This window comes from Diaporthe batatas (genome assembly GCF_019321695.1).
Source record: "Diaporthe batatas strain CRI 302-4 chromosome Unknown Contig00005, whole genome shotgun sequence".
In the NCBI taxonomy this organism is placed as follows: Eukaryota; Fungi; Ascomycota; class Sordariomycetes; order Diaporthales; family Diaporthaceae; genus Diaporthe; species Diaporthe batatas.
The window spans coordinates 1,568,559-1,584,428 of NW_025408552.1; the positions used below are offsets into that span (position 1 = coordinate 1,568,559).

The 15,870-nt window shown below is 57.7% G+C and overlaps 4 protein-coding genes across 4 annotated transcripts; 2 read left to right on the forward strand and 2 right to left on the reverse strand.

Annotated features, from left to right (window-relative positions):
- Positions 1-320: 320 nt before the first annotated feature.
- Positions 321-1,032, forward strand: KVR01_005327 (uncharacterized protein; the record flags this gene model as incomplete). The annotated part of the gene is made up of 3 exons (XM_044789524.1): positions 321-513; positions 629-797; positions 849-1,032. The coding sequence occupies 3 exons, from the start codon at positions 321-323 to the stop codon at positions 1,030-1,032; spliced, it is 546 nt and encodes a 181-aa protein (XP_044645772.1).
- A 649-nt stretch (positions 1,033-1,681) lies between these two features.
- Positions 1,682-2,950, forward strand: KVR01_005679 (uncharacterized protein; the record flags this gene model as incomplete). Its single annotated transcript, XM_044795042.1, has 1 exon — positions 1,682-2,950. The coding sequence occupies one exon, from the start codon at positions 1,682-1,684 to the stop codon at positions 2,948-2,950; it is 1,269 nt and encodes a 422-aa protein (XP_044646124.1).
- A 4,382-nt stretch (positions 2,951-7,332) lies between these two features.
- On the reverse strand, positions 7,333-9,810 carry KVR01_005637 (uncharacterized protein). The gene is made up of 2 exons (XM_044791750.1): positions 9,704-9,810; positions 7,333-9,643 (listed from the first exon to the last, which is right to left on the reverse strand). Exon 2 carries the CDS (start codon positions 8,457-8,459, stop codon positions 7,803-7,805), a length of 657 nt encoding a protein of 218 aa, XP_044646082.1. The 5' UTR covers positions 8,460-9,643; positions 9,704-9,810; the 3' UTR covers positions 7,333-7,802.
- Positions 9,811-9,928: 118 nt separating this feature from the next.
- On the reverse strand, positions 9,929-15,156 carry KVR01_005458 (uncharacterized protein). The gene has a single exon (XM_044784060.1). The coding sequence runs from the start codon at positions 14,328-14,330 to the stop codon at positions 10,779-10,781; it is 3,552 nt and encodes a 1,183-aa protein (XP_044645903.1). The 5' UTR covers positions 14,331-15,156; the 3' UTR covers positions 9,929-10,778.
- Positions 15,157-15,870: the final 714 nt, after the last annotated feature.

Sequence of the window (15,870 nt, forward strand, 5' to 3'; positions counted from 1 at the left end):
CAGGGTCGGCAATGGAGATCCGCAAGGTACCATTGCCACTGCCAAATACGGTACCTACCTACCTAGGTACCTAGGTACGGTTCATCCAGGAGTGGCAGATGCACCTGCATCAGCTTCTGTTTGTCGTTTCCCCAGTCCTTCTTGTCTTGGCTGGCTGGTCTCGTACTGTCTTTCCACACAAACGTCTACAGTACACATCGTGGGTCAACATCTCCCGCTTCCTTTCGCTCGCTTTTTGAACCACTTCCCGCTCGATTCACTCCCCATATCACCTCTCTTAGGATAAACTCCTTTAGACAAACCCCACAAGATCTATCCGGATGAGATCCGCGGCCCTCGCTTGCCTCGCCCCACTGGCGGCGGCCACAAAGAACCTCGCTGGTTTGTTCTACGCCAACGCCATCCCAAAGGAGAACCTGGCACAGGACTGTGAATACCCTGCATATTTCACTATCCAGGACTTCACTACTTTCACTCCAACCGCATCAAACAAGACTGAGGTCAATTTTGGCTGTATGTTCCGCACACAACTTGACAACGTAATGGTGCTTGGCGCTCCTTCCTATCTGGGGAACTATGAGGTTATCACCATATCCGGTGATGTTGCAGGTCATTGACCAAAGATTAGATGTCGATTCCGATACGGATATCACCACCACCTGCAACCTGAATTCTACCTCGGCAGATCTCGGCGCTGAAGGCGGCGCTTCTAGATATGCATGTGACAACTCCGCGATCAACTTTATCTGGCAGAGCAACAAATTGACCGTGGTTGAGTTGGCATGCCCCACCAGCTCGTGAGTTTGATGTGCGCCCACCACAATTAGCCCCCTCTGACAGGAATGCAGGGTGCAATACGATACCTCTGGTTCGTGGATTCCCAGTCTAACCTGCAAGGATGCCGCCAATCGAGGAGGCGTCGAGTGTGTGAGCAACTCAACGACATACCAGGGCCAGTTCACCAGCATCGAGCCTTTAAAGCCCGGAGGAGGTGGTGGGCCGGGACCTACCCGTCTGATCCGGCGGGCTTGAGGTTTCTGACACGCCCTTATAAACCGTTGCACAATATTTGAAAGAAGAAACAAGCATCGCTTTAATGGGTGTGGTGTATGATATCCAAGGCTGTTGGCAAGCAATGTTACAAGGCGTCAGTCGGAAAATAGGCTGTGCTGGGCTGCACAATAGGTACCCTCTGGCTTCAAATGTTCCGACGCCGCCGCCCGGGGATTTGAAGCACACTTTATTGTAGTGTTGCCCGACCTAGGAAAATCCCCTTGATTAGACGCATAGATTCCATAGCCTCAATGTGTTGGGTCTCAATTTGCGATTCTGGCCCACACCACGTTTCCCCTAACCCCCGAACTTTTGACCTCCGAGACAACCCAAGCAGCCGCAGCTGCAGCCGCTCGACGTCATGTGGTCACTTGATGCTACCAACACCGCGCTGGTTCTCCTCATGATGACCTCCCAGGTCTTCCATTCCTGTTACCAATGTCACGAACACCACGTTCCTAGTATATAATATACATTCCTTTAGTTCTCTGCCCCCCCTTGCCAAATTTTATACCTGAAGATGTAAGGGAAACACATCTGCCAAGTCGAAGACTTCGGTAGAGCTCGACCGACCAATACCTGACCGCAAGCCCACAATCACAAGACTGGGCTAGAGCGCCATCACAAGATGCAACTCCTTACCTCTCTAATTACCTTCCTCGCATTCGACCCGGCCAGCCTCGCCGGCTCGTCCGCCGCCGAACCCCACCCAGAGCCCCAGCAGCGACCAATCTCTTCCCCTTCGAGCGACGATGGGTACGCAGGGGCCAGTAGCGTCTCCACCGGCTTCTTCGCCTCGCTCGAGCGCCTCGCCCGCCTGGTCGATATCACATACTGCGTCGGGACAACGGGGATCTCCCCGCCCTTTTCGTGCGCCTCGCGCTGCAACGAGTTCCCCGAGCTGCGGCTCGCGTCGACTTGGAACACCGGGGTCCTCATGAGCGACAGCTGCGGGTACGTGGCCGTGGACCATGGGCCTGGCCCCAAGCAGTATCACGGAGACAGCACCGGTCCTGGAGAGAAGAAAGAACAAGTAGAAGAGGGCGCCATCGTCGTGGCCTTCCGCGGGACGTACAGCATCACAAACACCGTCATCGACCTGAGCACGGTACCCCAGGAGTACGTGCCGTACCCGGATCCCGATGACGGAGGGAGGAGGAACGAGACCGGCAGCAGGTGCGACAACTGCACCGTTCATATGGGCTTCCTGGAATCGTGGACGCAGGCGCGCAAACTGGTGCTTCCGGTGCTTAAAAACGTACGGTCCAGGCACCCGTACTACCCCATCCACCTCGTCGGCCACAGCCTCGGAGGTGCCGTCGCGCTCCTGGCGGCCCTGGAGCTGAAGACCGCGCTGGGCTGGGATGACCTGGTGGTCACGACGTTCGGGGAGCCGCAGACCGGCAACGCCGGCTTCGTGGATTATGTCGACCGCGTTTTTGATCTCGGCGGCCTCGACGGTTACGACCCTGACCTGGAACGGAGGGTGTACCGGCGGGTGACGCACGTTGACGACCCGGTGCCGCTGCTCCCGCTGAGCGAATGGGGGTACAGGCCGCACGCTGGGGAGGTCCATATCACCAAGTCTGAACTCTCGCCTGCGGTGGAGGATCTGAGGCTGTGCCGCGGCGGCGAGGACCCGGCTTGCATCGCAGGTGGTGACAACGCTGTGCTGGCACGGGTAGCGGGTGCTGTGAATGAGGTGCCCCGTGTAGAGAAACGAGGTGAGGGCAGGCTGGACATGCTCACTGGCGTCCCATCGAGGTTGAAGCTCTGGCAGCTACTTGTTGCCCATCGGGACTATTTCTGGAGACTTGGTCTTTGTGTCCCCGGCGGTGACCCTTTCGACTGGGGCCGGCCGCCGTATAATGTCAGTTCACCTCCAGATGAACTATAGTTTGGACTCGATAGCGTGAGAATTTACGTCTATTAAAAATCACGCCCGTTCCTGAACGAGCGTAGGAAGTGGCTTTTGGGGGTCCCCACAGGAGGTCTTCCTATGGAGGATATCCTGTAGGATGCCCGTGTTTCATTTGACCTGCCTAGATTTCGGCAGCACGTGTTTCACCGCCTTGTCATTGCACCTCTCGCTCCCAGGTTCTTTACTGTGTAGATAAAGTACCGGAACCATGTGGTGTCCAGGCTGTGTATGATGCATAGAGTTGTGGCACTTACTCGTGGGTGGTGGGTATGGGCTGGCCAGAGTGCCTAGTAAAAGACTTGCCCACACCTGAGCACGGCTTCAGCCCACCACCAATTGCTCACACATTCACGAGAAACACCTGGCCGATGGAAGTGACAGTGACTGCGGTACGTGAGCCCCGGGAGGCCGTAGAAGCGCCTGGGTGCATGTCATGGTCCCATCTTAGCTGCCATTGGCGATCCGCAGCTCGGCGTTCCGAGGTTCGAGACGCCACCAAGGAAGACCCCGGGGCCACGGGTGTCGCGGCTCAGCCCGTCGGGTTCCGGACGCATGACGATGAGCCTGACATTGCTGGCCGGGTCAAGCATTTTGCTGATGCCAGATGTCACCCGGATGCCGAGGGGGGCAAGGCTCGGGAGGGGCATATATGGCCAGGTGCCTGGCCAGGTGCCCTTGCTGTTTGAGAAGGTCTGTTCGTTCACAGCTCGGCTTTGTGACTTTGGTCTCTCAGGCAGAAAGCTGTTTATCCGTAGATACCGTGTGTCGACGGACGGACTCCCCAGCCCGGGCTGCGGTGAAAAGGCTGGTGAAGCAGGCCGAGACGCATGGAAGGGGAACTAGGGGTTTCGACGGCGCTCAGACAAGCTACTTGTGCGACTGTCGTCTGTCGTCATGCTGCAGCTCGCAGGGCAGAGGCTGCGTGCGCCCAAGACACGGCCCCTGCCTGACTCTTGACGCCCACCCCCATCCACCCCCCCTCCTGCCCCGTCCCCTCAGGCCCGGCCCCTCCATTCCTGGCGGTTCTCTTGGGTTCGCCCGCAATTCAATGGTCAAGGTTTTGAGTTGCCCAGGGTCCAGCCCAATAAAACTGTCACGCACACGTGCGGGCAGGCCATTCTCGGGCAGCTTATCTCGGGACGGGACAGGATTGCTCACTAAAATGAAAAACAATCCTAGGGCGCGGAATGTGACGAGGTTGCTGGCAAATTATCGTGATTTCAATTTATAAGGGGCATCTCAGGGGGGAGAGAGGGAGAATCCGATCGGGGAGGACGAGCCCACTGGATGGATGGACAAGGTCGATCACAAGACGGTCAAGAGCCAGCTGAGCTGGGTACCGATTGCAAGCCAGCTACGACGTTGTACACCAGGTACTACTAACTACACGTGTACCTAGGGACCTAGGTACCTGGGCAGACTGGGCAGCTGGGATGGGACGAGGAAACGAGGGATCGAAAAGACAGGGCATAGCTCCCACGCCTCGGTGGTCAACGACAGCAGCACCGGCCACATGGTACTGTACAGCAACAGCACGGGGACACACATGGCACGTACACAGACCTGTAATCTGTACAGCACGACAGGCCTGCAATGTCATGTATGTAATGTAATGTAGATAATATACGGCTGGTAGGACGAGGCTCGGCTAGGACGGACGTGCCTCGTCAGGCTCCTGCCGAGTCAGAATGCCTTATTCCAAGCTTGTTCATAGCTGCCAGATACCTAGTGCCTTCACACTGCCCAGGTAAGTAGATACCTGGGTGTCCGTAGGTAGTCTCGAGAAGAAGCGTGGTAGACAGTGGGCCACCCGAAGAGATCATGTGGTGTAACAGCGCACACTTGGGCATCCAGCCAGCCGGCCAGCAGGGCAAGCAGGGCAAGCAGGCAAGCAGGCATCTGCTGGGAAAGGGAGCCCGACACCTGGGTGCGTGCGTGCTGCCAGTTGGCCGGATGCCAGCCAGGCTGGGGCAAGTGAGGGTGGAGGGTGACTGTGAGAGATGGCGAGGACGAGACGAGGGCATGTGTGCGTGTACCCAGACCGGGTTGCAGTGGAGTGGCTCAATTTTGGGATGTTCCCCGCTATCAATTTTGCGCTGCCTCCCTCCTGGGCTAAGGCTGATTTTGCTGGGTACATTGGCCGGCGAGCCCTGCCATTGGGCGTGGCCCTACCCGCGCGCAGCCCTGCCGGCCTGACCCAGACCCAGACCCAGTATCCAGAGGGGGGAGCAGAGAGCGCCAGCCAGAACTGCCACCTAGCAAGGACCATTACAGGACAGACAGGCCAGACCAGAGGGGGGGGGATGGGGGGGGAGGACACACCCAGACGTGCCTGCCTGCCTTACCCTGCCTACCTACCTAACCTACCTGGGCCTGCTGGCTTGCCGCTTTTTCTTCCCACCTTTCGCCCCCCAACCCCAAGACACCGACTTTGCCCACAACACAACAACATCACCGACCGACGACAACTTGTAAACAGCCTTCTCGACCTGCAACCCAGCAGTCCCAACCACCTTCCCTCTTCCTTTCCACACCACCAGACTTTCTTCTCTTTAAACCCTCTCTCTTCATCCTTTCCGTCAACCAAATCCGACAACATGGCGAACGAGGTACGTGTAGCCAGACTGGTCTTGCTGCACCCGCAACCAAGCCCACCCCCACTCTCCCCCCTTTGCTCTTCAAACCGCCTCTCCCGCCCAGCTCCTTTGCCTTTGCCTTGCCGCCTGGGATAAGCTCCCCGTCACCCGTCTTCTGTGCCCGCTGCCATCTGTGAACATCTTGAGCTTGTCTCCGTTCCCTACCTCGTCCTCATCATGCAGACCGCTAACTCGTGGCTCCCAATCTCTAGCGTGAGAGGTGTGTTTTTTCCCGACTCGGTTGATGTCTGCCCAAGTCCGCGCCACAAGGAAAACTGACCGAATCCCCAAACAGCAAGACTTTCCTCGCCCGACTGTGCGAGCAGGCCGAGCGTTACGATGAGATGGTCTCCTACATGAAGGAGGTCGCCAAGCTCGGCGGTGAGCTGACCGTCGACGAGCGCAACCTGCTGTCCGTCGCCTACAAGAACGTCGTTGGTACCCGACGTGCCTCCTGGCGCATCATCTCCTCCATCGAGCAGAAGGAGGAGTCCAAGGGCTCCGAGAAGCACGTCCCCACCATCAAGGAGTACCGTTCCAAGATCGAGCTGGAGCTCGAGAAGGTCTGCCAGGATGTCCTTGATGTCCTGGACGACTCTCTTATCCCCAACGCCGCCTCCGGCGAGTCCAAGGTCTTCTACCACAAGATGTAAGTGATAAGCCCCCGACCGACTCGTCATTGAGCGTGGCCGTATCTGACTCCCGGGCCCCCCGCAAACAGGAAGGGTGACTACCACCGTTACCTTGCCGAGTTCGCCTCCGGCGAGAAGCGCAAGACCGCCGCCACTGCTGCCCACGAGGCCTACAAGGTGAGGGAGCTCATTTGCGCGTGAGAGACGAAAGATGCGTGGTCTACTGACACCCCTGCCCGCAGAACGCCACCGACGTTGCCCAGACCGAGCTGACCCCCACTCACCCCATCCGCCTGGGACTGGCCCTCAACTTCTCTGTGTTCTACTACGAGATCCTGAACTCCCCAGACCGTGCCTGCCACCTCGCCAAGCAGGCATTCGACGATGCCATTGCCGAGCTTGACTCGCTGTCCGAGGAGTCCTACCGGGACAGCACCCTTATCATGCAGCTTCTCCGGGACAACCTCACCCTGTGGACCTCGTCCGACAACGGCGAGGCCGAGGCCGCGGGCACCACCGAGGGGGCCAAGGAGGAGAAGCCCACAGAGGAGAAGACCGAGGCCAAGGCCGAGGAGCCCGCACCCGAGTCCTAAACGGGCGCTCACGATTCCCTTGTGCGCCTGCTGAAAGTCGAAAAGTGATGTTCCCTGCCGAAGCTGAGCGTCCGTGCCGGGAGGATGGTGGAAGGCGCCCTCTAAGCGGAGTCTGGACGGCGGAGAGGATGTGATTTATGGCATTGGTCACGAACGGGGTCACTCTTCCTGGGAGTTGGTTGCGATGGGTAGCGAGAACGCAGGACATGGACTCTGGGTCCTCTGGTTCTGGCTCCCGTGGGGGAGGTTGACCACTTGACGGGCTCGGCGTTGTGTTCTAGCAACATGGCTGTTCCTCGCTCTTCCCTTTGGGTGTTTTCTCCCTTTTCAGAGAGTCGCAACCCGGGATTTTCATGGATTATGTTGATTTCCTTATCTCCGCCTGTATGCGTCATTTGCCTTATTTCATGCTGAGAGAGAGAGAGGTCGTCTCGGAATTACCCCCAATGTTTATCGGTCCACAGACAGATGTAAAGCCCCCCCCATTACCCCCCAAAAAATCAAAACAGTCATCAAGTCAACCCGCCGCTCCAGTCAATTGCCGAATGATGGCGACATCCCCATGTTTTCACGATACTGGATCAGGCTACAGCTCGACCACAAGGCAGACGACGTTAGGTGAGAGTAAGGTCCGGGCTGCAAAGAGCCCAGCAAGGCACGCGTTGCTGGCACTGGCAAGTTCCCATCTCCCAAGCCCTTGAGATGCTGAGACACCGAACTGCTGATGCCTCGGCCGATTTGGGCAGAGCCAGAATCACGAGATTGATTTCGGCAGAACGAGTTTACCGCCCTGGGCACTGTGCGCGCTCAGATTCAGCGTCGCCACGCTTGGCGGCAATCATTATTGTACGGGATCGGATGGTGATGGAGGGGGCGACCACCACACGACAATTATAGGGCCGCAGTCATCGGTTCCATGAAAAAGAAGCTATATTGTTCGCGACATTACATCCGTGGGCAACAGGCCTCATCCCCGCCTGCCTTGGCTTTTCTCTAGCAACTTCTGGGCCCTCATCAAGCGCGCCAGCCGCTCCTCAAGCGCCTTGCCCTCCCCCCCGCCGAATCGGCCACTCGAACTAAACACGGTGGCCACGGAGCCGTCGTCGTCGTCGTCGTCGCCGCTGGCCTCGGCAAGGAACATGGCCGTCACCGCTCGGCCGGGCACCTTTTTGTCGTCTTCGTCTTCGTCGCTGCCGCCGCCGCCACCCTTGCCACCCTTGCCGGCATCCCTGGCCCTGAATTGGCCCATGGCCCCCATGATCCCGCGGAGCATATGCTTAACTTTTCCCTCCGCCAGTCGTGGCGGCGGCCCTCCCTCGCCCCCCGAGGACCGACCGCAAACGGGGCAGATGCCTTCTATCACAGGAGTCGAGCGGGGGCTCTCGCCGGGCTGACCCGCGGGCTGTGGCATGAGCGAGTCCGAGCGGTGGCCAAACTCCCTCCCGGCTGTGCAGCATTGCGTCTCCTGCTCGCTCACGGTCTCATCCAACCACACCTCGATCTGCGCGCGCCGCCTCGGCTTCAACAGCTGCCGCGCCAACCTGTTGTCGCCGCGGTGGTCTGGTGTCCCGGCTTGCACTCGGGCGGCTGGGCGGGGCACCTCCTTCTCGCCAGAAGGGGCCATGCCGAGCCAGGCCCGCGATACTCCTGATCTAGATCCAGTTGGACTCGAGGTTCGGTATCTGGGTGGCTGTCTGTCCGTCTCCGCCTCTCCGCCTCTCGGAGGAGCCGCTGCTGCGGCGACGGCCACCAGTGCTACCCGTGCTCGTCGTCGCCGTCGTCCTCGAGCGCGGCGTGGTGGGTCGCAGAGGACCCTTCCTCCTGAGGGGCCGTGGAGGCGCCGCTCGTGGGTCGTGCACGGGGGCGGGGAGTGCCGGCTCGCGCGCGAGAGTCCTACCCCGTTCCGCTGAGGAGTCTGTGCCGCCGGGGATGGCGGGGCTCCTGGGCCGCGGGTTGCGCTGTTGCTCGGCCTCGAGTCTTTTGACGGCCTCGTCGTAGTCGACCACCCAACCCTTGCGCTCCTTGCGCGTGTGGTATGCGAGGAAGATGTAGAGGGCTGGAAGGGTGCAGAGCACCGCCGCTGAGGCGCACACGACAATGAGCACGGGTGTCTTCATCTTGTGGCTCCTTGAGTGGGAGTAGAAGGGTATTCTGGTTTGGATGTGTGTTTTGTGGTGGATAGAGGTGCGACCCGGATATTTGTCGCGATGTCTGTTTCGAGATGGACGGATTCACAGCGAGATGGGCTGGCTGTGTGGGAGAGGGAGACGAAAGAAGAGCCCAGAATATAGAAATTACAAACTCACAGACACAAACTCCCTCCCTCAGTGTGGGCTGGTCCCCGAGGTAGTGAGCCACCGATCTATCTAGGTCCTCATAGACTGGCCCCTGGCCTCCCCAAGTCCGCACGCCGCGCCGCCAGCTGGAGGAAGATACAAATATGCCAGGTGACACTAGATGCCATTAGCCTGGTCCCGCGGACACAATTCTGGAGCTGGATTAAAGTGTACGAAGACCGCGGTGGCCTCTTGTGACTACGGCCAGCCTAGCCCCCCGTAGTCTGGAAGTACAGTTGCCGCCTGCTTCAGGTACACATTACAAGGCGAAGAATATGCGGCAAACCCTTCTTCTCCTGTGAGGAAATCCTCGATCAAAAGTGGCCAGGAACGTGGGTGTATTATATCTCTCACGGGTGCGTTCCGCTCGCAGGCTTGGCACTGCAGAAAATTGGATGGGGGGATGGATGAATGAACGTGTGTGTGCGAGAGACTATTCGGACCGGGCTGAGGCGGTTCCGGTAGCCGCAGCCTTCGGCAGCAGAAATTAGAAGTAGACCGACCACCAGCACAACCTCCGTTGAGTACGTACAAAGTCGCAGTGGCCAGATTGTAGGATGGAAGAGAGGCGCGGGAATTGTGACGGGCCTGCGGCCGTGTGAGGTTGATCTTGATGCGGACGCTAGGGACTCCATGTCATCCTCAAGTCCCCACAGGCTATTTATTACCTAGGTATTAATGACTGGATGCTTGACCTCTTCTCCCCGCTGAATCAAGCATACGTAGGCACCTAAATTTTAATAACCAACCACTTTCACACCACCAAAGGTAGACTGAATTATGTGTCAAGCTGTACTACTGTCTTCCAACAACCTGAATTTCCAGTCTATACACTACCTATCCATGTTTCTGGTCGTGGAATGTCAGTGAGGAATATACATGAATCAGATGTCCTCGGTATCATGTATTTTCAGCTTCGAATCTCACCTCTCCCGTACAACTATGCACGTGTATGTCTATACCCGAGCAGCCACTGTGACAGACATTGATACCCTGCGTAGATGATTCCCAGACGAAGGCTTTACTCATGGAGTTCGGTCTGGCATCACAAAGGTCACCAAAAAATTGGGATAGGCGTGGATGGAAACATCTTCCTTGGCTTCTTGCTGCTACCAGCACCCATCATCCCAGTGTACACGCATGGTAGGTATCTCGCCAAATTACCGTACAGAGAAAAGCTGGCTAGAGACATCACACCAACAAAAAGTACAACACAGAGCACAGGAAGAGAAGAGCACCCGAGGGTTAAATTTTGATGCGCCATCGCTAGCAATCGAGCCAACCCCCAAAATAAGTGAGGTTACCCAAGAAAATCAGTCTATTGCCGCCTTCCGTGCATGTTGGCAGCAGCGCCCCGGACCGTGTTTGACCCGACCCAACCAACTCCCGCTTTGCCAGTGATCCAAGAAAAGAAAAAGAAAAGAAAAGAAAAGAAAAGGAGAAAACAAAAAGCACAGATGTGTCCGATGGCTTATTATGTATGTGCGCCAGATCGAGCCCTGGCGTGGTTGGTTCTGCGTGTGCAATCGCAGGGTGGTAGATATGTATGTAGGTGTGATGTGATAAGTATGTGTTTCTCAAAATGTATGCATCTCCATCGCACGTTGTTACCGGTCCACAAACTCAGCCGAGCTGCCCTCGATCTTGCCCCTTGAATCCGATGGGAACCTGTTGATACTACCATGGGTCACGGTGCCCAGCCGATCCTCGCCGGAATGTTGGTGCGTGTCATCGTCGTCCCCAAGCGACGATATCGACGGCGTCCTCTTATCTGCCGACACGTCTCGCGACAATGGATGGAAAGGTAGGCGTGACGACATTGCTTGCTGTTGTCCACGGTTTGGCGACGACTCCAGATCAAGGCTAAACCCGCTTATCAGGTCGGATTTGCGCCTGGAACTTTTCCTGGGGACATCAGGCACCGTTCCGTCCGCATCGGTCCGCCTCGAGATGTGGCTGGTTTTCGAGACTGCGCGGCTTGGTACGTGGAAACTCCCACCGGCATCCACGTCAGGCAGCACTGGTGCATTTCGAGAAGTGACCAAATCTCCCGGCTCATCAGCAACGTCTTCTTCTATGCTGACACCGTCGTCATTGAGTAAACGAGCGCTTGGTGGAGGCTCATCAACATGTGCGGCGGTGCCGCGGTCCTTGACCGCGCCCTCGTCAGAATCCGAGTCGATGGGCCCTTTCCTCAGCACACCCATCGCCACCGGCGTCCCTTCAGGAGGATCTGTATCATCGTAAGCTTGATCAGACCGCATGGCCGGAGGCATCCGAGAGCTTCGCACAACCTCGAAGCCTTTGCCCTTCTCCTTTCTCTTGCCGCTGAACATGTTCTTGAACCAGCCGGTGGCGGTGGCAACCGTTCCGGTGGGGTCTGCCGGCCCTGTGCCCAGTTTCCTCTGCGGCGCGTCTGAATTAAGCCTCGAACCCCGCTGCACACCGTAATAGAAATCCACTTCGCGAGTGGCATAGTCCGTTCTCGTGGGGAAAGAATACGTCGCAGGTGTCCCGCGGTCACGATCACGGTCGATAGGGTCAGCATCGACCGGGTCGAGCGGGCCCACACCACTTTGACTCGTCCGCCTTTGAGACCACTCGCCACTAGTCCCCCAAGATCCACGGGCTCTTGAATGTGATGATTGGTTTTCAAGTGTCCTCCCTCGCTTTCTCGGGGGCCGGTAAAACGTGTCGCCCGGGCTGTCTGTGATCAGTGCGTTCGGCGGCACCGAGTGTCGGGTCTGCTGCCCAACCACGGGAGATGGGAGGAAAGAGTATGTGCTGGCTTCGCCAGGTGTCGAAGGCGCGAAGGACGTTCCGCCGTCCAGACGAGAAGGCGGCATCGAGTTATCGAAGCTCGTGGCGTCAAGGGCGGATGAGCTTCTCTGAGGCCGGCCGTTGAGCATCACCCCGACACTACCAGCTGACTCGCTTCGAAGACGGCCGCTTGGTGCAATATATCCTGCATGGACTGGGTCTTTTGCACTCAGCATTGCGGTGCTGGACAATTGACTCTGTCTGGACGGACCACCACGTCTCGAGGTTCGCCTGGAAAGCTGCCGCGCGCCAAAGATCCTCGACAACGGGCCTTGCGACAGACCCTTGTTGTCGTCCCCCCCTGCACCCAGTAGCCTCGCAATAACCTCGATGATGGTCTGCAGAGCGTTGAGCATAAAGCATAGAACCAGTACTCCACTGTGTATTACGAGGATGACGTATCCTATCCACCCCTTTGGACCGTCCGTGACCCCAAGTTGTGGGATGAATGCGGTCATGAGAAGAATTACTGTAAACCGTAGCACGGCGAAGAGAGTGTGGTACGCATTCATCGACGTCGGTGAAGAAAATGGCTTGAAGGCATGCAGCGTGATCACCTGCACAACCTCGCAGATTGCCAAAATAATGATCTGTGCAATGCCCGCAGGTTGTACGGCACCAATACCGACACCTCTGATAAACGTCAACAGGACAGGGATCAGTGCGAATGCCGCAGCTTCGTCGGAGTATGTGTTGTAGAGAGGTCCGTAAAGAAGGACGGTGGGGAGATCGTCGAACAGGACCGACCGCGGTTTGGTCGTCGTGATGAGGCGCAGAAGCCAACCGGCAAAGACGAGCAGCAAGACGATGGTCAGGACCGCGAGCGCTACTGTGTACGCCGGTGACTGTGAGGCAACCACGAGTTGAAACATGGACAATGCGACGAGAGGTAGCAGGAAGAAGTTGAAGAGGATCCTGACAACGTTGCCGACGGTGAAGGGGAGGTTCTTGTTGCGAAGGTCTTCCTCAGATACGTTCTTGACGGAGCGGTAGACCCATTGCACGGCAAACCCCAGCTGAGTGATGACTGCCACGCCGGCTATGATGCCCATCAACCAAACCATCATGCCTGCCCAGATGTCCTCCACGTTTCCCATGCCGACCAGCTGGCCGAGATCCTGGAGGCCATAGCTACCATTGGTGAAGTAAATGCCATCCCTCAAGCTCTGCCATCCTGGGTCTTTGCTCACAAAGCTCTCGTTGAACATGAGCGCAGACCATGACGCCTGACTGACGATGGGCTGGAAGAATCCGGGATAATTCAGGGTGAGGCCGCCAGTCAGAGCCACGAACTGGATGTATTGTAGGCAGTCCCCGAATCCTGGGGTCACCAAGCGGAGGAGATCATTGTGTCTCCCAAAGTTTGAGCTCCAGTGAAAGATATCCGTCGTCCCCCAAGGGCTGTAGATGCTGGCAAAGACAGTAGCAAACCCGACCGAGAGGAGGACCATCAGGGGTAGGAACTTCAACATCCAGGTCAGCTTGCCGAGATCCGGAGTTATGGTCGCGGAGATGCAGCCAACAGTTGTCCGCGCATCGTCGCCATATATTATGGAGAAAGTGGGCGAGAACGAGGTGAAAGCGTAGCTCGAATAGAAGTCCTTGGACATGGTGATGGACGGCAGGCCAGCAAGACCAGTAAGAGGGTCTATTGCCGTTTCGTTGTTGAAGACGGGGCCCAAGGGGCACGACGAGTTGGTCAAGGCGTCCTTGCAGAAGTCGAAATCGGCCCTGTATGGCTCGTACGTCACGACGTTGATCTTGCTGTGCAATGTGGTGAGGCGGGGGTTCGCACTGTCCGGGAAAGGGTTGGCCACGATCTTGCCATTTGTGATGTTCGGATTGTTCCAATCGTCGCTATTCCAGGGAGGTAATGGCGGGCTCATAGTCGGGTTGTAGGCGCCCGTGACGTTTCCCCACACGGTGACCCTGAGGTTGTGGCTCTTGTCCTTGGTATCGAAGGTCGCGCCCACGTACAAGGGAATCCATTGCAGCTCGCGAGGGTTGCTGTCCTTGATCGATTCCTCCAGACAGTTGTCGAATTTGTTCAGCAGAACGGCAGCGGCAGGCTGCGACAAGAGCGACAGAAACACGAGGGAGCGCAAGCTGGGATTTGTGACCCTGCTCGATTGTCGCCGGGGGTAGCGCGCCGTGGTGGTGTTGCCTGGGCCGGCATGCATCGGCGCAGGATCTTGGAGATGGGATCCAGGCCTCGGATGTGGTTTCCTCCTCTTGTGGTAAACAACCGCATCTACATCGGTCCAGCGAGTGGCCGGCCGCGGCTGGGAGGATCGTTGCCTTGTGGGGTCATCGTCGCAGGGTGCATCGAGTGCTCGCATGATTGGCGCGGAACGAGTGGAGGAGCCGGAAGTCTGGGATCGCGACGAGACGAAGAGGAAAGCGAGCAGGCGTGTCAGATAATGAACATCTTGGGAGAGCGGTTGCACTGGGCTCGTGTGTCTGATGGGCGAGAGCAGCGCGGGGCTGGGGCTTGAGCCGTGGGCTGGGGCTGGCAGAGGCAACTGGCGCAGTTTGCAGCAAACTGGTCGAGCCGGGACGGGGTCGGCGTGGGTGTATCTGGAGGGCAGTCGAGGTTCGGGGTTCCAAGCACAAGACAAGGACGCGACGGGATAGGCGGATGGCGGATTGGCTGTGTTGCGGGTCTGGCGGGGCGAGAGTGGTTCGGAGGGCGATTGGGGAGGAAAAGGCGTGGGATGTTTTTCTTGTCTGCTTGTCTGAAACGGCGTCGTTCAGCCAGGTAGGTGTGTGTTCCTGTCGAGGGCTGCCTGGGCAATGACGTGGTGAGTTGGCAGGTGGGTTTTTGGATGGAGATGGTGTCTGCGGTAAGGGGTGTGTGTGTGTGTGTGTGAGTGTCTGTGTGCGTGTGCGGCCGAGTGCGTCTTGTACGGTGGGACGGTGGTGGTGTTGCGCCCCCGGTCGAAGAATTGGGACGATTCCAGATTGCAGTCTTGGGCCCGCCTGGCTGCGCAGTAGGGGAACGGGGCGGGGCCTCGTGCCAGGAGCTTGCCTGCATGTAGCAGCTGTGTGGGTGGCCCTGAATGGATCGAATCGAGCTTGGCGTCCCGGACGGGCAACAGGAGTTGTGCTGTGTGCTTTGTTGTGCTTTTGTTTTGGCCAGGCTGTTGCCTGTGGCCCACGGGCGTCTGTCTGTCTCTCTGTCTGTCTGCCTCTCAATACCTGCAATCCGGAAGCAGAGGCATATCATAACACAGCATGGGGCAAGGGCATGGGCGAGGCAGGGCAAGGCAAGGCAGCAGCAATGCGCCGCCCAAGGAACGGAACGACATGGCGAATGACATGGCGCCGGGTCAGTAAGCCTGGGATCCGCTGCGCAAATGTCCCATACTGTGGTACGATGGAATCCATGGTGCCCCGTCTTGCAGCACCACCACCCGATCCCCGCCATACACTGCATTTATTGCACAGTATTGGGGAGGCAAGGAGGCTACTCCTCCCACGCGATACGATGCCTTGAGTCTTCAAATCACTGCTGCCACTGTCCCTGTCACTGCAGGGGGCCCCGGAAGTCAACCTTATTTGCGCGGGAAATGAGCTTCCCTGGCTGTTCCACGACCCCGTCACCGAAGCCCCAGCACTGCCATTGACAACAAGATTGACAACAAGATAGACAGGCCCACACTGCCAACTTCAACCCTGGCCCGGGAAAGAAACACAGCATCTTGTCACCACCACAGTCGCCATTGTCACCACACATGTATGTCGGTCGGAACCACGCCCCGTTGCACTACCGCTACCACGTTGCACTTATTTTTTACCACCCGCATTAGAAATCTGCCTACCGTGTGAGACCTGTACATAGTATGCAATTGCCGAACAGGAACGAGAATTGACCATGCC

Excerpts from the sequence above, each read along its gene's own strand:
- KVR01_005637 (XM_044791750.1), bottom strand. The coding sequence starts at position 8,459 with ATGGCCCCTTCTGGCGAGAAGGAGGTGCCCCGCCCAGCCGCCCGAGTG.
- KVR01_005458 (XM_044784060.1), bottom strand. The coding sequence starts at position 14,330 with ATGCGAGCACTCGATGCACCCTGCGACGATGACCCCACAAGGCAACGA.